At 49.6% G+C, this 24,387-nt stretch overlaps 2 protein-coding genes across 4 annotated transcripts in view; both read right to left on the reverse strand.

Annotated features, from left to right (window-relative positions):
• Nucleotides 1–24,387, reverse strand: part of LOC132571595 (zinc finger protein OZF-like) — a 388,663-nt gene that overhangs the window by 307,898 nt on the left and 56,378 nt on the right. The gene's annotated exons all lie outside the window — the stretch shown is intronic.
• LOC132572123 (zinc finger protein 271-like) lies at nucleotides 1,146–12,588 on the reverse strand. 3 transcript variants are annotated; one of them, XM_060238926.1, is made up of 3 exons: nucleotides 12,415–12,588; nucleotides 8,222–8,348; nucleotides 1,146–3,189 (listed from the first exon to the last, which is right to left on the reverse strand). In XM_060238926.1, the coding sequence occupies exons 2-3, from the start codon at nucleotides 8,253–8,255 to the stop codon at nucleotides 1,610–1,612; spliced, it is 1,614 nt and encodes a 537-aa protein (XP_060094909.1). In that variant the 5' UTR covers nucleotides 8,256–8,348; nucleotides 12,415–12,588; the 3' UTR covers nucleotides 1,146–1,609. The 3 variants fall into 3 exon arrangements, with proteins under 3 accessions (XP_060094909.1, XP_060094910.1, XP_060094911.1); XM_060238927.1 differs by lacking the exon at nucleotides 12,415–12,588 and adding an exon at nucleotides 12,303–12,352; XM_060238928.1 differs by lacking the exon at nucleotides 12,415–12,588 and having other exon boundaries at nucleotides 1,146–3,211; nucleotides 8,222–8,344.

A 24,387-nucleotide genomic window follows, 5' to 3' on the forward strand; every position in this document is an offset into this window, starting at 1 on the left:
TCCAGTCCAACACTCTGTGTCACATAAGAACATCAGAGGAGCCATGTTGGATCAGGCCAGTGGCCCCTCCAGTCCAACACTCTGAGTCACATAAGAACATCAGAGGAGCCATGTTGGATCAGGCCAGTGGCCCATCCAGTCCAACACTCTGAGTCACATAAGAACATCAGAGGAGCCATGTTGGATCAGGCCAGTGGCCCATCCAGTCCAACACTCTGAGTCACATAAGAACATCAGAGGAGCCATGTTGGATCAGGCCAGTGGCCCATCCAGTCCAACACTCTGAGTCACATAAGAACATCAGAGGAGCCATGTTGGATCAGGCCAGTGGCCCATCCAGTCCAACACTCTGAGTCACATAAGAACATCAGAGGAGCCATGTTGGATCAGGCCAGTGGCCCATCCAGTCCAACACTCTGAGTCACATAAGAACATCAGAGGAGCCATGTTGGATCAGGCCAGTGGCCCCTCCAGTCCAACACTCTGAGTCACATAAGAACATCAGAGGAGCCACGTTGGTTCAGGCCAGTGGCCCATCCAGTCCAACACTCTGTTCCACACAGTGGCCAAAATTTTTTTATATATATATACACACACACTGTGGCTAATAGCCACTGATGGACCTCTGCTCCATATTTTTATCTAAACCCCTCTTGAGGGTGGCCATGCTTGTGGCCGCCACCACCTCCTGTGGCAGTGAATTCCACATGTTAGCCACCCTTTGGATGAAGAAGGACTTCCTTTTATCCATTTTAACCTGTCTGCTCAGCAATATCATCGAATGCCCACGAGTTCTTGTATTGTGAGAAAGGGAGAAAAGTACCTCTTTCTCTACTTTCTAGTTTACAAGGTACCTTAAACTGAAAGGTACTTTAGTTGAGTTTACAAAGTACCTTACTTAGTTTACAAAGTACTTCGTTTACAAGGTACTTTAGTTGAGTTTAGTTGACCCATGGGCCGGCCCTGCAATCACCATAAACAATGATGTCCACTAAATGTTTTTAAATATGTGGGTGCACCATTCTATTATTTGATGCAACTGGGGATTTCAGCGAAAGCTCTTGTTTTTAACACTCAGAGTCCAAATATGGTTTCCAGCCTGTATGATTTCCTTGATGAAAAACAAGGTTCTTTTCTAACCATTATTTTATGTGTTTACTCAGTTCAGTTTTATTATTACAGCCAATGATCAGAACATTTTAGTCATCTAGAACGACCTTAAAAGTACCTTATAAAAAGTCCCACAAAGAATCTGCATGTTAAAATTTGATGAGGGTTAGAACAGTAAAAAAAAAGAATTTAAAAGATTATTATTTAACCCTTTAAATCATTTTAAAAAGTCACTTTGAAATTTGTTAAAAGATTTACAATTTGGCCTATTTGCTTTGCTTTTTGTGTTCTTTATAAACCTGGGAACAGAACCTAGCCACCTGTCATATTGTTTAGTGGTTCCTATCTGACAGAAGATAATCTAATTTGGGTTTATTTGATCTGCCAGGGAACCTTTCCAACAGCGGGCTGATAATTTCCCTTCGGCTTTCCGTATGAAAAGAACAATTAAAAAATATATGCTCCAGAGAATCTATTTCAGGCGACTCAGTTTGGTTTACTACTCTGTGTGGATTCTTTGGTGGGAAGTAAGAGCTGAGCTGTGACGAAAATTCTTTCCACACACTAGACATGTATACGGCTTCTCCCCTGTGTGGATTTTTTGATGGGAATTCAGGTTCTCTCTCTTCGTGAAGCCCTTTCCGCACTCTGAGCACTGATATGGTTTCTCCCCCGTGTGGATCCGCTGATGGATAACGAGATCTGAACTCCGACAAAATCTCTTTTCACACTCTGAACACGGATACGGCTTCTCTCCTGTGTGGATTCTTTGATGGATAACAAGGTCGGAACTCCGGCTAAAGCTTTTTCCACAGTCTGGACAAGTAAATGGTTTCTCCCCTGTATGCATCCTCTGGTGGATAACAAGGTCTGAGCTCTGACTGAAAGTCTTCCCACACTCTGAGCATGTGTACGGTTTCTTCCCCGTGTGCATCCTTTTATGGGAAGTAAGGCTGTTGCGGTGACTGAAGGTCTTTCCACAGTCCCAACACGTGTACGGTTTCTCCCCTGTGTGGATTCTCTGGTGGATAGTAAGATCTGAGCTCTGGCTGAAGCTCTTCCCACACTCAGTACAAACATACGGTTTCTCCCCTGTGTGGATTCTTTGATGGGAAGTGAAGCTATTGCTGTGACTGAACCTCTTCCCGCATTCCGAACATACGTACGGTTTCTCTCCTGTGTGGGTTCTGTAATGCAAAGTAAGTGCTGATCGCTGGCTAAAACTCTTCTCGCATATGGAGCATTTGAAGGGTTTCTCCCCTGTGTGGATTCTTAGATGGGTGGCAAGGTCCGAACTCCGACTGAAGCTTTTCTTACATTCTGTGCATGAATACGGCTTATCCCCGGTGTGGATTCTTTGATGGATAGCAAGGTCTGTGCTCCGGCTGAAGCTCCTTCCGCACTCTGCGCATGTATACGGCTTCTCCCCAGTGTGGATTCTTTGATGAGACGTGAGATTTGTGCTCTGGCTGAAGCTCATTCCACACTCTGAGCACTGATAGGGTTTCTCCCCAGTGTGGATTCTGTGATGTGACGCCAAGTGCTCTCTCTGAGTGAAGCTCTTCCCGCACTCGGAGCATTTATACGGCTTCTCCCCTGTATGGATTCTTTGATGAGAAGTGAGGTTTATGCTCTGACTGAAGCGCTTTCCACACTCTGAGCACTGGTATGGCTTCTCCCCCGTGTGGGTCCTTCGATGGGAAGTTAGGTGCTCTCTCTTGGTGAAGCTCTTCCCACATTCGGAGCATTTGTATGGTTTCTCCCCTGCTTGGATTGTTTGATGGACTGTAATGCACGTATTTACATTGAAACTATCTCCACTCACTGAACACTTCTGTGGGTCTTCCATTTCCTCTAATGCAGCACATGTGCTAAGGCCTGTGCTACTACCTAAGAGTTCACCAGTCAGGACTGTCTTTCCAGGGTCAAGAGAAGAATTTCCTTTGGTATATTCCTTTTGGACTGGAATTTCAAGTGAGTTGACACCTTCCAAAGCAACAAATTCCCTTCCTTTTTTCTGCTCTGCTACTGTTCTCGTTCCGTGCTCGTCACTGTTTTTCTCACTCTTGTCCCCATCACCTACAGGAAGAAAGAGAGATACCTGAGGAGGAGAAACAGAGCCCGAGATTAAGGGAACATATCAAGCTTGCTCAGTAGAATTATAGATTCACAAAGTTAGACGGCGCATCTAGAGGTCATCTAGTCCAACCCCCTGCACAATGAAGGGTCAGCCTAGAACAGGGGTGGCCAAACTTGCTTAATGTAAGAGCCACACAGAATAAATGTCAGATGTCTGAGAGCTGCAGACACGAACATCAGATGTTTGAGAGCCATAAAATACAAAGGGAGGGAGGAAGGAAGGAAATCAAATAGATGGGGGAGGGGAGGGAGAGGTGGAAAGAAAGCAACTTTAACTTTAACTTTAAATGTGTTCTCCAAACTTCCAGCTGGCTTGGTTTGGAGAAGTAGAAGAAGACAAGGACATTGGATTTATATTCCACCCTTGACTCAAGAGTCTCAGAGCGGCTCACAATCTCTTTTATCTCCCTCCCCCACAACAGACACCCTGTGAAGTGGGTGGGGCTGAGAGGGCTCTCACAGCAGCTGCCCTTTCAAGGACAGATGCTCAGAATGGCCTACTATCTCCTTTCCCTTCCTTCTCCACAACAGACGCCCTGTGAGGTGGGTGGGACTGAGAGGGCTCTCACAACAGCTGCCCTTTCAGGGAAAGAGGCTCAGAACGGCCTACAATCTCCTTTCCCTTCCTCCCCCACAAGAGAAACCCTGTGAGGTGGGTGGGGCTGAGAGGGCTCACACAGCAGCTGCCCTTTCAAGGACAGAGGCTCAGAGCGGCATACAATCTCCTTTCCCTTCCTCCCCCACAACAGACACCCTGTGAGGCGGGTGGGGCTGAGAGGGCTCTCACAGCAGCTGCCCTTTCAAGGACAACCTCTGCCAGAGCTATAGCTGACCCAAGGCCATGCCAGCAGGTGCAAGCGGAGAAGAGGGGAATCAAACCCGGTTCTCCCAGATAAGAGAGCTCTGGCTGACCCAAGGCCATTCCAGCAGCTGCAAGTGGAGGAGTGGGGAATCAAACCCGGTTCTCCCAGATAAGAGAGCTGTGGCTGACCCAAGGCCATTCCAGCAGCTGCAAGTGGAGGAGTGGAGGAGTGGGGGATCAAACTTGGTTCTCCCAGATAAGAGAGCTATGGCTGACCCAAGGCCATTCCAGCAGCTGCAGGTGGAGAAGTGGGGAATCAAACCCAGTTCTCCCAGATAAGAGAGCTAAGGCTGACCCAAGGCCATTCCAGCAGCTGCAAGGGGAGGAGTGGGAAATCCAACCCGGTTCTCCCAGATAAGAGAGCTGTGGCTGACCCAAGGCCATTCCAGCAGCTGCAAGGGGAGGAGTGGGGAATCAAACCCGGTTCTCTCAGATAAGAGAGCTATGGCTGACCCAAGGCCATTCCAGCAGCTGCATGTGGAGGAGTGGGAAATCCAACCCGGTTCTCCCAGATAAGAGAGCTGTGGCTGACCCAAGGCCATTCCAGCAGGTGCAAGTGGAGGAGTGGGGAATCAAATCCGGTTCTCCCAGAGAAGAGTCCGCACACTTAACGACTATACCAAAATGTTCTCATGAATTATTATTTGAATAATTTGATACACTCCTCAGAATTTTCCTCTATAAATTTAGTTACTTTTGCACAATAATTTGAGCCAGGGGATTTCTTCCTACTGTTAGACCTTTTTCACGGCTTCCTCTGTATTTGTCTGGTCTTCCGTGCAAGAGCCATGGTGAGCTTTGAGAATGGAGAGGCCCTTTTAAGACCATGAGGTTCCCTAGATTTCCCCCCCCCCCCCAGAGTTTTGGGGCACTGAAAAATTCAGGGATTCTAAAGTCCAGTTTTGGTCAGGACAGTAGGAGATGGGCTTTAAAAAGAATCATAGACTTAGATAGTTGGAAGGGACCTCCAGGGTCATCTAGTCCAACCCCCCTGCACAATGCAGGAGATTCACAAGTACCTGCCCCCTACACCCTCAGAGACTCCTGCTCTACACCCAGAAGATGTCCTCTGGGATCCCTGGCCAAACTGACCTGGAGAAAAATTGTTGCCTAACCATTCCTGCCCTCCTTCTCATGTTCTGCCTAATTTCCTGGAATCAGCATCGCTGTCAGGTGGCCATCTAGCCTCTGTTTAAAAACCCCCAAGGAAGGAGAGCCCACCACCTCCCGAGGAAGCCTGTTCCACTGAGGAACCGCTCTAACGGTCAGGAAGTTCTTCCTAATGTTGAGTCGAAAACTCTTCTGATGTAATTTCAAATAATTGGTTCTGTTCCAACCTTCTGGGCCCAGAGAAAACAATTCTGCGCCATCTTCTACATGACATCCCTTAAAGTGCTCGAAGATGGCGATTGTATCCTCTCAGTCACCTCCTCTCCAAGCAAACATACCCAGCTCCTTCAACCTTTTCTCATAGGCCTGGTCTCCAGAGAAGAGTTGGTTTTTACATCCTAATTCCCTACCCTAAGATATCTCAGAGAGGCTTACAATTACCTTCCCTTCCTCTCCCAGTTTGAGAGCCAGTCTGGTGTAGTGGTTAAGTGCGTAGACTCTTATTTGGAAGAACCGGATTTGATTCCCCACTCCTCCACTTGCACCTGCTAGCATGGCCATGGCTCAGCCATAGCTCTGGCAGAGGTTGTCCTTGAAAGGGCAGCTGCTGTGAGAGCCCTCTCCAGCCCCACCCACCTAACAGGGTGTCTGTTGTGGGGGAGGAAGGGAAAGGAGATCGTGAGTCACTCTGAGCTTCTGTCCTTGAAAGGGCAGCTGCTGTGAGAGCCCTCTCAGCCCCACCCACCTCACAGGGTGTCTATTGTGGGGGAGGAAGAGAAAGGAGATTGTAGGCCGCTCTGAGCCTCTGTCCTTAAAAGGGCAGCTGCTGGGAGAGCCCTCTCCAGCCCCACCCACCTCACAGGGTGTCTGTTGTGTGGGAGGAAGGGAAAGGAGATTGTAGGCCACTCTGGGCCTCTGTCCTTGAAAGGGCAGCTGCTGTGAGAGCCCTCTCCAGCCCCACCCACCTCACAGGGTGTCTGTTGTGGGAGAGAAAAGTAAAGGAGATTGTCAGCCGCTCTGAGACTCTTCGGAGTGGAGGGTGGGATATAAATTCAATATCTTCATCTTCTTCTCTCCCCACAAAGACACCCTATGAGGTGTTTTACTTCGTTAGTTTACTTAATTCCTCTCTGCACAACAGACACCCTGCAAGGCAGTTGGGGCTGGGAAAGTTCTGGTAAACCTGGGACTGTCGCAAGGTCACCCAGGTGGCTGCATGTGGCAGAGTGAGGAATCTTAACCACTACACTAAATTGGTGTAAAATTCCCCCGCTAGTTCCAGATCTGGAACAGACCCACAGGGCTCTTATTTTCTCTGCTGGGGAAACACACAGGCAGGAACCTATGACGGCAACATACAAATGGCAACATCCTGGACCCAGGTTATATTTTTGGCAATAACAAACGGCCACCCAAAACGGCTCAGGGACCCTCTAAGGGGACCACCCAACACGGGCAGCCTGAAAGAAGAAGAATTGGATTTATACTCCACATTTCACTCAAGAGCAGCTTACAATCTCCTTTCCCTTCTGCTCCCTACAACAGAACCCATGTGAGTCAGATGGAGCTGAGAGAAAGCTCCTTCTTTCTTGCTCAAAGAAAGCAACGGCTCTTTCTTGCTCAAAGTCACCCAGCTGGCAGCGCGTGGGGAATCAAAACCCAGTTTTCCCAGATTAGACTCTGCCACTATTGACCACGATATCAAACCGGTTCTGTAGGAGACAGACTCCAGAAAAAAGCAGTATTGACTTTCTTTTTTTAACTGTTTCCAAAAGGATTTTTTTTGAGTGTTATACTACAGAGGTTATTTGGCGCCTCAAACAGGGGAAAAGCCAGTACAGTATACGGGTCAGAATGCCACTATAGGGGAAAAACACACTAACTGATTATATGACCGTGGCAAAGCTAACATCCTACTTGCATAATAAACCAGAATCTGAATTTTCAAGAAAAACGGAATGTATTTTTGCATATCGGAGAAGGCAAAACGGCAAACCACCCCATAAAAAGTCTGCCGCAAAAATGTTGTGATGCGACCCGGAGTCGAAAACGACTGATGCTTGCACAGGGGACTACCTTTACCTCTTTTTTTTTTGTATACATTGATCAAAATTAGGCTGCTTTCAAGACTAAAAAAAAAGAATTTCAAGACTAAAAAAAAAAGAATAATGTTATAAAGACCAAAAAAAGATTAAGAGACAGAATTGAGTAGCGTATGTTCAAAATATTTATGCTTACAATGACCTAAAGTTAGAAACATTAGAAATGTTAAGAACATAAACAGATTTGTATGTCGACCAGACCAAAATTAATTAATTAATTAATTAATTATTCTTTATTACTTTAAATTTCTATCCTGCCCTCTCCGCAAGCGGACTCAGGGCGGCTAACAACATAATCAAAAGTACATTAGCAATTTGCACTTAACAATTTAAGATCTGTTTAGCAGTTTTATAGATAGAAAAATGTTACTAGTTACAATTTATTAGATTATACCGATGGCTTCTTTCACTTATTTATTTTTATGCTCTTGTTGGCCAAAATATTACTGTTTACCTACAAACGAGCCACCGTGGTACTGCTATCTTATCCTGCCCTTTTCTATGTTTGTTTCTCTATGTTTGTTTCTGTAAAATAGTCAGAATGTCACAATAGGATCGGGGAGTCCTGGGTTCAAATTCCCACAGTGACTTTGGGACCGTCGTACACTCTCAGACTCACCTAACTCACATAGTTTCTGGGAGGATTTTTAAAAAAAAATAATGAAGGAAGATGTAAGCCACTTTGGCTGTCAAGAAAGGCAAGGTGTAAATGTAGCAAATAAATAAAAATATTAATACTTATTTTTGCAAACACTTCCTTGAATTTGTGTTGCCTGGGGGGGGGGGCTTGCTTAGAATATCCCCAAGCAGGTGTTAACAAAAAGATAAACTGGACTGATCCCACAACAGCAATTCTTCCTTTCAGTCTCGATCAAAGAAAGGAAAGGTAGAGCCATACCGAGAGAGGCTGGATCCCCGCAGATCTCCGCCATGAATTCCGGACGCAGAACCCTTTGGCCAGGCTCCACTAGAGCTCTCTCTGCCTCCAAGAAACACGGAGACGTGCCTTGGAAAGTCCCCAGATCCTGGAAGGAGGAAACCTTTTTAAACTCAGTGACTGAAAACCGGTGGGGAAGGGAGAAATCTGAAGACCAAAGGCGTCCCCCCCCCCCGCACTCCCCAGGAAACACGGCCTACACTGGAACAACCCTAGAAAAGAAATAACTTCTGTCGACCGGTTTTTGCATTCTTTAAAGTATGCCGCATGTTGTTTGCTTTTATATTGTGTCTGCATTGGCTGACACTTCTGTGGTCCTTTATGCGCAGCCTCACCGAGGAAGACTTGGAGTGCCCCGTTGAAACCTTTGGAAGGATAGAAGGCTGAGTCAACCTCTAGCTGGCTACCTGAACCAGCTCTCACTGGGATCGAACTCAGGTTGTGAGCAGGGAGTTCAGACTGCAGTACTGCAGCTTTACCATTCTGTGCCACGGGGCTTTCTTAAACTTATGAACGTCAAGATGTGTTCAACACGCCATTGGAGCCATGCAGTATCTGGTTTGATCAGATGCTCTAAAATCTGGATCTCTATTAAGATCTCCTTGCCTCTCCACATCCATCACTCTCTGCTTAAGAACTATTTTTTATTTATTACTTTCAACTTTTATCCCGCCCTCTCCGCAAGCAAACTTTGCCTGGTCCCAGGGCATTGCCTTCCCCAGTTTGGGAGCCAGTTTGGTGTAGTGGTTAAGTGTGCAGACTCTTATCTGGGAGAACCGGGTTTGATTCCCCACTCCTCCACCTGCACCTGCTAGCATGGCCTTGGGTCAGCCATAGCTCTTGCAGAGGTTGTCCTTGAAAGGGCAGCTGCTGTGAGAGCCCTCTCCAGCCCCACCCACCTCACAGGGTGTCTGTTGTGGGGGAGGAAGGGAAAGGAGATTGTGAGCCGCTCTGAGACTCTTCGGAGTGGAGGGCAGGATATAAATCCAATATCTTCTATCTTCTTCTTCTTCAGTCCTCTATGCTTTCCCCCCCAGCAAGCTGGGGACTCATTTGACCGACCTCGGAAGACTGGAAAGCTGAGTCAACCTGGAGCCAGCTACCTGAATCCAGCTTCCACCGGAATCAAACTCAGGTCGTGAGCAGAGCTTAGGACTGCAGTACTGCAGCTTTACCGCTCTGTGCCACGGGGCTGCCTTATCATGGCAAGAAAAGCCATGTAAATACATAGTCTGGGGCAGAGGTATTGAACTCCTTTGTTATGAGGACCAGATCTGACATAAATGAGACCTTGTTGGGCGGGGCCATAAAATGTAGTGCCAGGTAGCAGAGATACAAACTTTATAAAGGACCCAGACAAACACAATCAAATATGTTTTTAAAGCCCCAACCAACAGAAGGAAGGCACTTGGTCCTGTAGCTCTGCTGTGCGATTGAGAGAGCCTGGCAAAGCAAGCTGTCCCTCCCCCCCTTCCTTCCCAAGGGAGGCTCAGCCAATGGAGAAAATAGAGGTTTTGCTCTGTCGCTCCGATACAAGCTCATTCTTCATGCAAAAAGCCACCTGTAACCCCACAGGTGCCTGAGATGTCCAGCAGTCCAGGAGACAAGAGGATTAAAAAAAAAATTTTTAAGAGCATTTTAATTTTTTATAAAGTGTGACTGGGGAGGGACGGTGGCTCAGTGGTAGAGCATCTGCTTGGTAAGCAGAAGATCCCAGGTTCAATCCCCGGCATCTCCAACTAAAAAGGGTCCAGGCAAGTAGGCGTGGAGAACCTCAGCTTGAGACCCTGGAGAGCCATGAATGGGGCTGTGGCTCAGTGGTAGAGCATCTGCTTGGTAAGCAGAAGATCCCAGGTTCAATCCCCGGCATCTCCAACTAAAAAGGGTCCAGGCAAGTAGGCGTGAAGAACCTCAGCTTGAGACCCTGGAGAGCCATGAATGGGGCTGTGGCTCAGTGGTAGAGCATCTGCTTGGTAAGCAGAAGGTCCCAGGTTCAATCCCCGGCATCTCCAACTAAAAAGGGTCCAGGCAAGTAGGCGTGAAAAACCTCACTTTGAAGCCCTGGAGAGCCGCTGCCAGTCTGAGTAGACAATACTGACTTTGATGGACCGAGGGTCTGATTCAGTATAAGGCAGCTTCATATGTTCATATGAGGCGGTTCAAGCCTTATTTGGAGATGCACTCTTAAAGGAAGTCGCTGGAGAGGTAGAGTATGGAGTCTAACAGGAAACCATCCTAAATTGCGGGATATGGCTTTGTTGTATAAAGATGTATAAAGATGCACCTGTCGCATCAACCATCACCAGTGGTCTGACCTAGCCTCAGATCGCAAAGCATGGAGGCACACCATCCACCAGGCTGTCTCTTCCTTTGAGAACGCACGCATAGCTGGTCTTGAGGACAAAAGGAGATTGAGGAAGAATCGCACTGCTACAGCACCAACCCCAAATCAGACTTTTCCCTGCAGCCACTGTGGCCGGACCTGCCTGTCCCGCATTGGTCTTGTCAGCCACCAGCGAGCCTGCAGCAGACGTGGACTACTGCACCCTTCTTAAATCTTCGTTCGCGAAGTCAAGCCGAGAGCGAGAGAGAGAGAGATAAAGGCTAACAGCTGTACGATAGAAAGCACGTAACTAGGATAGAAAGCAAACAAATTACGATCCCCCTTCAAAGCATCTGCTGGGTGCAGAAGACTCGCTAGCTGGAGTGTTTAGCTAACCACAGAAATCAAAAATGAAGAGTAAAGGTTGCAACGCAACACCTATGGGATATGCCGGATTGTTTGGGGGGGGGGGGGGTGCGTCTGGAACCCCTGGCACAAATAACCCAATATCGAGACAGGCAGAACACCAGGGTTCTGGCTTTTAGGAGTGCATTAAGTGGGTTGCAAAGAGCCCCGTGGCGCAGAGTGGTAAAGCTGCAGTACTGCAGTTGGAGCCCTCTGCTCACGACCTAAGTTTGATCCCGGCGGAAGCTGGGTTCAGGTAGCTGGCTCCAGGTTGACTCAGCCTTCCATCCTTCCGAGGTCGGTCAAATGAGTATCCAGCTTGCTGGGGGGGGGGGGGGGAGGGAAGTGTAGAGGACCGGGGAAGGCAACGGCAAACCACCTCGTAAAAAGGTCTGCCGTGAAAACGTTGCGAAAGCAACGTCACCCCAGAGTCGGAAACGACTGGTGCTTGCACAGGGGACCTTTCCTTTGCCATTGCCTAAAAGCCCCGTGGCGCAGAGTGTTGAAGCTGCAGTACTGCAGTCAGAGCGCCCTGTTCACGACCTGAGTTCGATCCCAGCGGAAGCTGGGTTTTCAGGTCGCTGGCTCGAGGTTAACTCAGCCTTCCATCCTTCCGAGGTTGGTAAAATGCTGGGGGGAAAGTGTAGAGGGCTGGGGAAGGCAATGGCAAACCACCCCGTAAAAAGTTTGCCGTGAAAACGTTGTGAAAGTGATGTCACCCCAGAGTTGGAGACGACTGCGGCTTGCACAGGGGACCTTCCCTGTCCTTTCTTACGTGGGGTTACATTTAGGGCTGCATGAAGTGGGTTGCAAAGTACCTGGAGCCTTTGAGGGGTGGGTCCAGGAGATGGGGGGAAGGGAGGGGCCTCGGGATGGGGCAGTCCCCTAGAATCTCCCCTTCAACGCACCCGTCTCCCCCGGGGGACCTGTACAAGCGGGAGATCCCCAGGCCCCACCTGGAGGCTGGCAACCCTAGTAGGAAGCGGCAGAACCAAGAACCGCGAACAGACGAGGGGGTGGGGAGGCATGCATCCTCTTCCACGTCCCCCCCCCTCCCCAAACCAAAGCAGCAGAAGCAAATTCAGCCCTTTCCAAGCTGCCCCACATTTCCCTTTTTCCATCCTTCCCCCACCCCCTTTGTCTGTCTTTCTGCTCCCGCCCTCCAAGAGAAGGGAGCAGGCGGGGCCTTTGAGGTCCTCCCCCAGGAAAGGGCTGGGGGGGGGGCTCTTCTCCTTCCTTGTGCAAAGGGAACGTGGCTCCCCACGGATCTGCACGGAGCCCCCTCCCCTCTTTGCACCCCCACCAAATGCTCACCAGATTCCCAGCTGTGGTCTCCGCGGAGCCCCACGTGGGAACACCGCAGCCCCCCCTGCCCCCCCCACTTCCTGCCTCTCTAGGAAGCGGGAACTCGCTCCCTTTAACTCACCAAGCTGCTTTGGGGGTGTGGGGGGGTCTCAATTCCTGCAAAGGGCGGCGGGAGACTGGGGAGAACCACCTTTATGCATGCTTGCAGCTCCCTTGCCTTTTGCAAAATGAACCATTTTGCAAAGTGGTCTCCAGCTTTGTTCTCTGCCTTTCTCTATTTCTTCCAGGGGTGGCCGACGGTAGCTCTCCAGGTGTTTTTTTTTTTGCCTACAACTCCCATCAGCCCCAGCCTTTGGCCATGCTGACTGGGGCTGATGGGAGTTGTAGGCAAAAAAAATAAATAAATCTGGAAAGCTACCCTTGACCTCCTCTGCTTTATCAGGGGTGGCCAAACTGTGGGTCTTTCACACATATTGTGTGGCTCTTCGAGCCCTCACTGCCCCGTCAGCTGAGCTGGCTTGGAGAAGGCGTTTGTCTCTTTAAATCACTTCTCCAAGCTAAGCCAGCTGGTAACGTGGAGAATGCATTTAAAGTTAAAGTTCCTTTCTTTCCATCTCTTCCTTCCCCCATCTATTTGCCTTCCTTTCTCCATCCTTTCCATCATGTCTTGTGGCTCTCAAACAACGGATGTTCATGTCATGCGGCTCTCAAACATCGGATGTTCATGTCTTGTCTCAGGGTGAATCTCAGATCACAGTTGACGCTGTTCCAAACAAAGCAGGAGTCAAGTGGCACCTTTAAGACCAACGAAGTTTTGTTCGCAATGTAAAAGTGTCGTGTGCTTTCGTGCACACTTCATCAGACAATAACAGTGGTGGTGAACCTATGGCACGCGTGCCGGTGTGCACTCAGAGCCCTCTCCTCTGCAGCTGCAAGTGGAGGAGTGGGGAATAAAACCCGGTTCTCCCAGATAAGAGAGCTATGGCTGACCCAAGGCCATTCCAGCAACTGCAGGTGGAGGAGGGGGGAATCAAACCCGGTTCTCCCAGATAAGAGAGCTATGGCTGACCCAAGGCCATTCCAGCAGCTGCAAGTGGAGGAGTGGGGAATCAAACCCGGTTCTCCCAGATAAGAGAGCTATGGCTGACCCACGGCCATTCCAGCAGGTGCAAGTGGAGGAGTGGGGAATCAAACCCCGTTCTCCCAGATAAGAGAGCTATGGCTGACCCACGGCCATTCCAGCAGGTGCAAGTGGAGGAGGGGGGAATCAAACCCCGTTCTCCCAGATAAGAGAGCTATGGCTGACCCACGGCCATTCCAGCAGGTGCAAGTGGAGGAGGGGGGAATCAAACCCGGTTCTCCCAGATAAGAGAGCTGTGGCTGACCCAAGGCCATTCCAGCAGCTGCAAGTGGAGGAGTGGGGAATCAAACCCGGTTCTCCCAGATAAGAGAGCTGTGGCTGACCCAAGGCCATTCCAGCAGCTGCAAGCGGAGGAGGGGGGAATCAAACCCGGTTCTCCCAGATAAGAGAGCTCTGGCTGACCCAAGGCCATTCCAGCAGGTGAAAGTGGAGGAGGGGGGAATCAAACCCCGTTCTCCCAGATAAGAGAGCTATGGCTGACCCACGGCCATTCCAGCAGGTGAAAGTGGAGGAGGGGGGAATCAAACCCCGTTCTCCCAGATAAGAGAGCTATGGCTGACCCACGGCCATTCCAGCAGGTGCAAGTGGAGGAGGGGGGAATCAAACCCGGTTCTCCCAGATAAGAGAGCTGTGGCTGACCCAAGGCCATTCCAGCAGCTGCAAGTGGAGGAGTGGGGAATCAAACCCGGTTCTCCCAGATAAGAGAGCTGTGGCTGACCCAAGGCCATTCCAGCAGCTGCAAGCGGAGGAGGGGGGAATCAAACCCGGTTCTCCCAGATAAGAGAGCTATGGCTGACTGTGGTCCACGGAAGGGGAGGAAGGATGGAGCCCCAGGTAAGCTGAGCTCCTGGGGGGAGGGGCGGATGAAGGATTGGGAGGGGGGGGCGGAATTACTTGATGTCTTTAGGACAAAATAGGAGTCAATTGCACCTTTAAGACCAACCTAGTTTTATTCAGAAAGTCGTGTGCCTGCCCACTTCTTCAGACGAGGAATGAGGTACAGTAAGCAGAGCCACATAGAGCTGGTGGGGTTTGGAATGCCAAGTGGTACAGAGTCAAAAACCAATAGCAGAATAGTAAAATTAACAAATTCAGAAAACCTTTGATCTGGGTTGCATGAGCGCGGGAAACCATCAAACAGTAACAGGTCAGAATGTGAGACTGCCTGTTAATTATTCCATTGCTAATAAACCTGGGTCAAAAAGAAGGCATTTCTTTCCCAGAAGTTTTTCCTGTCCAACTCATTTTCCTTTTAACATGCAACATAAATATATACATCATTCTAGTTAGCCATTTGGAAAAAAATACATTAAATTATAGTGGAAGATGGGTTTAGTATATGTAATGAGCTAAACAGCCAATATCCCTTGCTTGAGTAGGTCAATACAAAAGCATTATTCTGATAACACTATCCTAAAAGAGACATACATTGGAATACTGTGGATATATCGCCATACTTGGTGAACGTGGGTTTAGCATCTGTAATGAGTTTAAAGAAAACAAAACAACATCTCTGTTCAGTCCTTGGGGAGCTGTTTGTTCCAAGTTTCATAATAGTTTGCAGTTCAGCAGTTCCCCTCTCCATTCTGTTCTTGAAGTTCCGAGAGCGGGTTTAGCATCTGTAATGAGATAAAAAAACCCAATATCCCTGTTCAGTCCTGGAGAACTCTTCGTTCCAAGTTTCATAATAGTTTGCAATCCAGCAGTTCCCCTCTCCATTCTGTTCTTGAAGTTCCGAGAGCGGGTTTAGCATCTGTAATGAGATAAAAAAACCCAATATCCCTGTTCAGTCCTGGAGAACTGTTCGTTCCAAGTTTCATAATAGTTTGCAATCCAGCAGTTTCCCTCTCCATTCTGTTCTTGAAGTTCCGAGAGCGGGTTTAGCATCTGTAATGAGATAAAAAAAACCAATATCCCTGTTCAGTCCTGGAGAACTGTTCGTTCCAAGTTTCATAATAGTTTGCAATCCAGCAGTTTCCCTCTCCATTCTGTTCTTGAAGTTCCGAGAGCGGGTCTAGCATCTGTAATGAGATAAAAAACCCAATATCCCTGTTCAACCAACCAACCTCCCTCCCTCCCCCTGGTGGATTCTTCAGGGTTAAACACACAGGAGAGCTTAGTATCCCCAGAATAACAGGATCGGGTCCCTGAGACCCGCTCAGTTTCCTTGTGTGAGCCCTGCGGGGCTTAATGCAGTTCTGCAGGCCCTGTAAGGCGGAGATGTTCCACCGGGCTTTTGGGTGAGGACGACCACGGTTCCATCACAGACGGCAGCCCTCCCCCGGTCGCCTTTCTTCTTTCCTCCGCCTTTGCTTGGGCCCAATCCCCACCGGCCTGCATGCTTACGAGGCAGTCCAGAGCAGGGAGACAAAGGAATGTTTACTGCCATCCAAAGTCATGTACTTGTCGTCGGCGTTTCCAACTTGTGTTTACTACAGGGGTGGCCAAACTTGCTTAATGAAAGAGCCGCATAGAATAAACGTCAGATGCCTGAGAGCCTTGAGACATGCATATCCGGTGTCTGAGAGCTGTAAGATGGAAGGAAGGAAGGAAAAATAGATGGCGATGGAGCGGTGGGAATAAAACAACTTCAACTTTAGATGCATTTTCCAGGCTGCCAGCTGGCTTGGCTTGGAGAAGTGATTTAAAGAGACACACGCCACAGAAGTCCTCTCAGCCCCACCCACCTCACCGGGTGTCTGTTGTGGGGGAGGAAGGGAAAGGAGATTGTAGGCCGCTCTGAGCCTCTGTCCTTGAAAGGGCAGCTGCTGTGAGAGCCCTCTCAGCCCCACCCACCTCACAGGGTGTCTGTTGTGGGGGAGGAAGGGAAAGGCGATTGTAGGCCGCTCTGAGCCTCTGTCCTTGAAAGGGCAGCTGCTGTGAGAGCCCTCTCGGCCCCACCCACCTCAAAGAGTGTCTGTTGTGGGGGAGGGAGATAAAGGAGATTTTGATCCATTCTGAGACTCTAAGATTCGGAGTGGAGGGCGGGATATAAATCCAACGCATCTCTGTCTACAATTGTAGATCGAACTGGCATAATTTCCTTGGCACGGTTGAATGCGATAGTGGTCCCACTATACAAAACAGGTGATCACACTGACTCTACCAATAACAGGCTGATTGGCCTACTCTCCATCATTGGCAAGCTTTACTCCAAACATCTATTAGTCAAGCTCAATCTCTGGATGTTGGGCTTTTGCAAAGGGAAGACCGCTTTCCCTGTCCCATCCAGTCAACAAGCACACTGTGCAAAATAACCAGAAATTATTTGTTGCTTTTTTAGATTTAAAAGGCACATTTGATTCAGTCGACAGGGACCTCCTCGGGATTAAGCTAGATAAACTAAACATGGATAAGAGACTCCTTATGCTTATTAAGAGATTACACACTTCTACCACCTGCCAGATCAAATGTTCATTAGCAGCCAACCTAACATCAATGTCGTCTTCTTCTCCAAGCCAGCTGGTGGGGACTTCGAGAGCCACACGATATGTGTGAAAGAGCCACATGTGGCTCCCGAGCCACAGTTTGGCCACCCCTGGTTTGGAAGGGACCTCCAGGGTCATCTAGTCTAACCCCCTGCACAATGCAGGAAACTCACAAACACCTCCCCCAAAATTCACAGGATCTTCATTGCGGTCAGATGGCCATATAGCCTCTGTCTAAAAATCTCCAAGGAAGGAGAGCCCACCACCTGCCGAGGAAGCCTGTTCCACTGAGGAATCGCTCTAAGGGTCAGGAAGTTCTTAGAATCCTAGAGTTGGAAGGGACCTCCAGAGTCATCTAGTCCAACCCCCTGCACAATGCAGGAAACCCACAAACACCTCCCCCTAAATTCACAGGATCTTCATCGCTGTCAGATGGCCATCTAGCCTCTGTTGAAAAACCTCCAAGGAAGGAGAGCCCACCACCTCCCGAAGAATCATAGAGTTGGAAGGGACCTCCAGGGTCATCTAGTCCAACCCCCTGCACAATGCAGGAAACTCACAAACACCTCCCCCTAAATTCACAGGATCCTCATTGCTGTCAGATGGCCATCTAGCCTCTGTTTAAAAACCTCCAAGGAAGGAGAGCCCACCACCTCCTGAAGAATCATAGAGTTGGAAGGGATCTCCTGGGTCATCTAGTCCAACCCCCCTGCACAATGCAGGAAACTCACAAACACCTCCCCCTAAATTCACAGGATCTTCATCGCTGTCAGATGGCCACCGCGCCCTCCTGATCTGCACCGCGACGGGATATTATCCCTCGGGGTGGGCTGGGGGGTCGGTTGAAGTGGCTGAAGAACGGGGAGAGGAAGGCGAAGGGAGATTTCTGTGGTATCCCTCGATCCTTGTGGCATGTTCCTGCTGTTCACCAGGGATCCCTGACCTGCATTTGGGCATTCTCACATTGCTGTAAAGACAGCTTGCTGTCCTTTGCAAGGAAAGGAAAGGTCCCCTGCGCAAGCACCAGTCATTTCCGACTCTGGGGTGACGTTGCTTTCACAAAAGTTTTCACGGCAGGCTTTTTTACGGGGTGGTTTGCCATTGCCTTCCCCAATCTTTTACGCTTTCCCCCCAGCAAGCTGGGGACTCCTTTGACCGACCTCGGAAGGATGGAAGGCGGAGTCAACCTCGGGCCGGCTACCTGAACCACCTTCTGCTGGGATCAAACTCAGGTCGTGAGCAGAGGGCTCCGACTGCAGTACTGCAGCTTTACCACTCTTCCCTTCAGGCTCTCCTCTCCTTCAGTGTCACTGTCCTTCATCACCGTCAGGAATGGTGCCTCGTTTTGGGAAGTGTCTCTTCTGCAGGATGGGGCTCCTGAAAGCCCTGTGAGGCCCTCCAGAGTCAGAAGCATCTGGGTCCCATGAGACGCTCTCTGTATCCCCAGGCCGTCTGGAGCTGGTCTAAGGACCTCCTGACTCTATGCAAGTCTGGCTTTTTCTCCCTTCTCAACAGAAAGTACCCTGTCTCTCCGCACCCCCTGCCCCATACTAATGACCCTTCCTGGGAGTTCCATCTGGATACTTTCCTGTTCTCCCTGTTCAATGTTTCGCTTTGGCAGCAGAAACTGGTACTGCCAACTTCGAAGCAGGGGGTGGAATTCTCCCGGAATTACAGATGATTTCCAGACTGCAGAAATAGTTTCCCCCTGCGTAAAGCAGCTCTGTTGGAAGGTATATTCTGTATGCCATGCTGAGGTTTCTCCCTTTTCAAAACTCCCCCAGCCTCCACCCCAAAATCCCCAGGAATTTCCAAACTGAGAGTTGGCAACCCCAGTAGAAACACAGGAAATAGCTTGGGAATGGTGTCCTTTCCCCCATTCCCTGGGTGGTGGGGCCGGATCTGAACGGGACTCTCATAGCTATGGGACCACTTCTCCTGTTATGCCCCCCTGCTCCCTTTGGCCATAATCCAGGGGCCTCTGGCTGGTGGCTGGACCCAGGAGGGCTTCCGTTAGCTGCCACAAGGAGAAGGGCCTTCTGGGTGGTGGCCCCTCCCCTGTCTCAGATTACACCACTGCCCTTTCAAATTGCTTAGGATGCCCCTTGGAGGGTAATCCACGTGCTTGGGGTGTTTTTTGTCACTGGTATGGTGCTAGTCAAGGGCCCCGCGGCGCAGAGTGGTAAAGCTGCAGTACTGCAGTTGGAGCCCTCTGTTCACGACCTGAGTTCGATCCCAGCGGAAGCTGGTTCAGGTAGCCGGCTCCAGGTTGACTCAGCCTTCCATCCTTCCGAGGTCGATCAAATGAGTCCCCAGCTTGCTGGGGGGGAAGTGTAGACGACTGGGGAAGGCCATGGCAAACCACCCTGTAAAAAGCCTGCCATGAAAACGCTGTGAAAGCAGAAGAAGATAGAAGATATTGAATATATTGGATTTATATCCCGCCCTCCACTCCAAAGAGTCTCAGAGCGGCTCACAATCTCCTTTTACCTTCCTCCCCCACAACAGACACCCTGTGAGGTGGGTGGGGCTGAGAGGGCTCTCACAGCAGCTGCCCTTTCAAGGACAACCTCTGCCAGAGCTATGGCTGACCCAAGGCCATTCCAGCAGGTGCAAGGGGAGGAGTGGGGAATCAAACCCGGTTCTCCCAAATAAGAGTCTACACACTTAACCACTACACCAAACTGACTCTCCCAGAGTCGAAAACGACTGGTGCTTGCAGAAGGGACTAACTTTACCTTTACCTTTGTGGTGCAAGTCACGTTTTAATACCTTGAAATGTTAATGTTAATATTTTATAACTTTTTGCCTGGTTCTACATTGTGTTTTGACGGAGCCCCGTGGCGCAGAGTGGTAAAGCTGCAGTACTGCAGTCCTAAACTCTGCTCACAACTTGAGTTCGATCCCAGTGGAAGCTGGGTTCAGGTAGCCGGCTCAAGGTTGACTGACTCAATAATAATAATAATAATAATAATAATGATGATGATGATGATGATGATGATGATGATGATAATAATAATAATAATAATAATAATAATAATAATAATAATAATAATAATAATAATAAGCTTTTATTTATATCCCGCCCTCCCCGCCGAGGCAGGCTCAGGGCGGCTGACTCAGTCTTCCATCCTTCCGAGGTCGGTGAAACGAGTACCCAGCTTGCTGGCGGGAGAAGTATGGATGACCGGAGAAGGCAAGGACAAACCATCCCACAGAAAGTCGGCTGTGAAAACGTTGTGATGTGACGTCACCTCAGATTTGGAAATGACTGGTGCTTGCACAGGGGACCACCTTTACCTTTTTAACATTGTATTTACCTTATGTGGCTTTAAGTGGCTGTGAGACCCTTTGGGTGAGTGATGACTGAAAAATCTAGCAAACAAAAAAGGAAGTGGACCTCATTGCCTAGCCGAGGCTCTGAGGTCTGTGAGATCTGCTTTAGGAAGGGACCACACCCTTGCACAGTTCATGGACCAAATGCCACTTGTGAAGTCTGGAATCTGAGAGGCCCAGCCGGACCCTGAGCCGTCTTCCCACACGAGGTTCCTTCACTTTCCCCAGAGCCCCGGTCCTCGAACTCGGCCAAGAGCAAAGTGGGGACGGGGGCTGTGGGGGCCCTGCTGCGGGTGGTCTTTGGGGCCGCCGGAGTCTCCTTCTATCTGAAGAGCAGGCGAGGTAAGGAGGAGGGATGGGTGGCTGGGGAGGGAGCGACAAAGCAGGCTGAAGGGTACCGGGAGGAGGGGCTACAACCTCCCCCTCCCACTGCGCAGAACTTTTCTAGCTTCTAGTCCCTGCTGGTACCCATTTGAACTGGACCCCCTCCATTCAGAACAAGGGTTCTGAAGCTAAGGCCATGTTGGGGATGGTAGGTACTGTCTTTCTTCCCCAGTCAGTTCTGGGTTTGGGTTCTGCATGCTCAGCTGGTCTCCTACTATTCAATCAAGGCCTCCAGCCAACCCAGGAAAAACAAGGGTACAAGAGAGTGAACCTAGTTGTTATAGAATGGGGCAGTACATTGTGTGGAGAAATCAACCTGAAGAGATCAAGACCTCAGCTAGGGCATTGAGAATTTCTCTCTCTCTTTCTCCATAGTGGTTCCTGTAGGACATGCCGCAGGTAAGGGTGTCTGTACATGTCCCCCAATAATGTTGTTTGTTTTTAATCCTGACTGGCATGAAGGAAATGCCCAGTATTTGAACTGGTTGTACAGAGCCAGCGAGACTTTGCCCTGATTTGTGAGCATTCCCAAGCATCTCACACACAGTGTCTCTGTCTTCCTTCCAGCAGCCCTGTGCGAGGTTAGGCGGGCCATGCTATCTTCTGTGTTGTAGAGGGAAGGGGTGGGTGAGAGCCGGAGAGCTGGTTTGGTGTAGTGGTTAAGTGTGCGGACTCTTATCTGGGAGAACCGGGTTTGATTCCCCACTCCTCCACTTGCACCTGCTAGCATGGCCTTGGGTCAGCCATAGCTCTGGCAGAGGTTGTCCTTGAAAGGGCAGCTGCTGTGAGAGCCCTCTCCAGCCCCACCCACCTCACAGGGTGACTGTTGTGGGGGAGGAAGGTAAAGGAGATTGTGAGCCGCTCTGAGACTCTTCGGAGTGGAGGGTGGGATATAAATCCAATATCTTCATCTACCTCACAGGGTGTCTGTTGTGGGGGAGGAAGGTAAAGGAGATTGTGAGCCGCTCTGAGACTCTTCGGAGTGGAGGGCGGGATATAAATCCAATATCATCATCATCATCATCATCATCATCATCATCATCTTCTTCTTCTTCTTCTTCTTCTTCTTCTTCTTCTTCTTCTTCTTCCATGAGGCCGATTTGAGAGCTCAAGACAGAGTTGAGTTTCAAGCCAGCAACTTCCGCTTAGCCCCTATGATGGGGGTTGTGGATGAAGGCCAACTAGGAGAGCTGGTGGAAGGAGTGATCTGTGTTGGGGAAGAGGTCCATCTCTCCTCCATGTGGTCCTTCACCTGCTGCTCCTTCTTCAGCCAGGGGATGCTCACTATGGGGGGGGAGGACACATGCGCTAGACAGATGAGTGTATTGGGCTGCCCCAGGCCCAGTGGCTTCTCCAGGGACACTGTCACCTTTGGGGGGAACTATAAGGTAGGAGAGGAAGACACTGAAGAATTTCTGGGGAGGGTCTCTCAGGAGAATGGGAAGGGGGAAGGAGACTGGAGTGGGGGGTCCGGGGGGGTCCCAGCATTGTGATCAACTGGGACAGTGGGGAGAAACTGGGGGTGGGGGGAAGAGACCATCATTTGGCCGGAGGCTGAGGGAGAATCTTCTCCAAACGTTGATGTCTGGCTCAGTTGACCAGGCCATTGAAATCCAGTGTGGTGTAGCGGTTAAAGTGTCAGGCTAGGTTCTGGGAGACGTGAGTTCGAATCCCCACTCTGCCATCCATGGAAGCTCACGGATGATCTTGGGCCAGTCACATCCTCTGAGTTTCACCTGCCTCACAAGGGTCCTTGTGAAGATAATATGAAGGATGTGGGAAGCTGCTTAAAGTCCCCTTTGTAGAGAAAGGTGAAGTCTAAATGAACCTTCTTAAAAATATCTCCCAGGGTGCAATGGGGCCTTTCCCCACCCTAGTCGAGGGCGACTGCTGATAACATTCCCCGTGTACCTCATTGAGTCCCCCTTCACCGCCAGTGAACAGAAGATGTTGAAACTCTGGCTTCATTCCAAGATGGCTGAAATGGAGAAATATCATCCAATGTGTGTCTGGGCTTTCACTGGGACGGTTCGGTTCGAGTCCAGTTAGCACCCTGGAGACCAACAAGGTTTTCACAGTAGAAACTTTTGGGTGTCAAGACTCCTTTTGTCAGACACCTTTGTCATGTTGGGTTTGTTCTTTTCTTTGCCAGCAGATGATGCTTTAACTTAAGCCACTAACAACATACTTTGTTCAAAACGGAGGAGGCCCATACAGTTTCTGGCCCGGTGAGGGGGTGGGTGGGAATCCTGCCAGACCGAGCCTTTTGTTCTGAATCCTATTTATTTCTCTCCTACGGCACCTGACGATCTTTCCCCCTCTTTCCTGACAGGCCTCATCAGTTAGTCCGAACAGCTCCAGAAGGCCTTAGATCTGGAAAGTCGTTTCTTTTCGCAAATGAGATGTTCCTGTCGTTCTACTGAGTCTTCCCCCTCCCCAGAAGAATCTGTTTTCAGGCAGCATTTTGACTGACTGTTGCTAAAGCTGCTCATGAGCACTGCTGGGATTGCTGGGAAGTTCACCGTCTGGCAAGATCCCCCGCGAACAACTCCCGCAGCAGACAGGCTACGAAAAATAGGCATTTATTAATCTTGATGATTGGAGGAAATGTTGCTAGTTTGTATTTGATGTAATTAAATCAATATACCTCCTCTAAGGATCTCCAAGCAGATTACAGGGTTTTCACCCCTCTCATCCTCCGCCCCCCGCCCCCACAACCACCCTATATGGGGGGCTGGCCTCACCCAAACGTCCCAGGCCAGCTGGAGCTCATCAAACCTCGGAAGGTTCAGCCTAGCTAGTATTTGGATGGAGACCACCTGGAAGCCCAGGTTTGTCACGCAGAGACAGGCAACGGCCCACCACCCCTGAACATCTCTTGCCCTGAGAACCCTTCAGGGGGTCTCCATAAGTTGTCTGCAACTTTACACGTCAGTCTCTAATAGTTATAGGGTGGGGGAGACTTGTCTTAGCAGTAGTATGTGCAAAAAGGATCAAGGGGTCTTAGTGGGTCATACGCTGAACATGAGTCAACGGTGTGATGCGGTGGCTAAAAAGGCAAATGCAATTTTGGGCTGTATCAACAGAAGTATAGTGTCCAGATCACATGATGTGATGGTATCGCTTTACTCTGCTCCGGTAAGGCCTCACCTGGAGTACTGTGCTCAGTTTTGGACACCACATTTTAAGAAGGATACAGACAAGCTGGAATGGGTCCAGAGGAGGGCGACGAAGATGGTGAGGGGTTTGGAGACCAAGTCCTATGAGGAAAGGTTGAAGGAGCTGGGGATGTTTAGCCTGGAGAGGAGGCGGCTGAGAGGTGATAGAATCACCATCTTCACGTACTTGAAGGGCTGTCCTATAGAGGATGGTGTGGAATTGTTTTCTGTGGCTCCGGAAGGTAGGACCAGAACCAGTGGGTTGAAATTAAATCAAAAGAGTTTCCAGCTCAACATGAGGAGGAACTTCCTGACCCTTAGAGCGATTGCTCAGTGGAACAGGCTTCCTCGGGAGGTGGTGGACTCTCCTTCCTTGGAGGTTTTTCAACAGAGGCCAGATGGCCATCTGACAGCAATGAAGATCCTGTGAATTTGGGGTAGGTATTTGTGGGTTTCCTGCATTGTGCAGGGGGGTGGACTAGATGACTCTGGAGGTCCCTTCCAACTCCATGATTCTATGAAATCCTTTAAACCTTATAAGCAAAGACTGGAGTCTGTGTCTCTGAAAACAGGCTGCAGTTTTTGAACCCCTTATCTCAACTCATTCACCCTCCCAGATCTTCCAAGATAGCTAAACGGCTTGCTTC

Source organism: Heteronotia binoei, chromosome 5 (genome assembly GCF_032191835.1).
Source record: "Heteronotia binoei isolate CCM8104 ecotype False Entrance Well chromosome 5, APGP_CSIRO_Hbin_v1, whole genome shotgun sequence".
Classification (NCBI taxonomy): domain Eukaryota; kingdom Metazoa; phylum Chordata; class Lepidosauria; order Squamata; family Gekkonidae; genus Heteronotia; species Heteronotia binoei.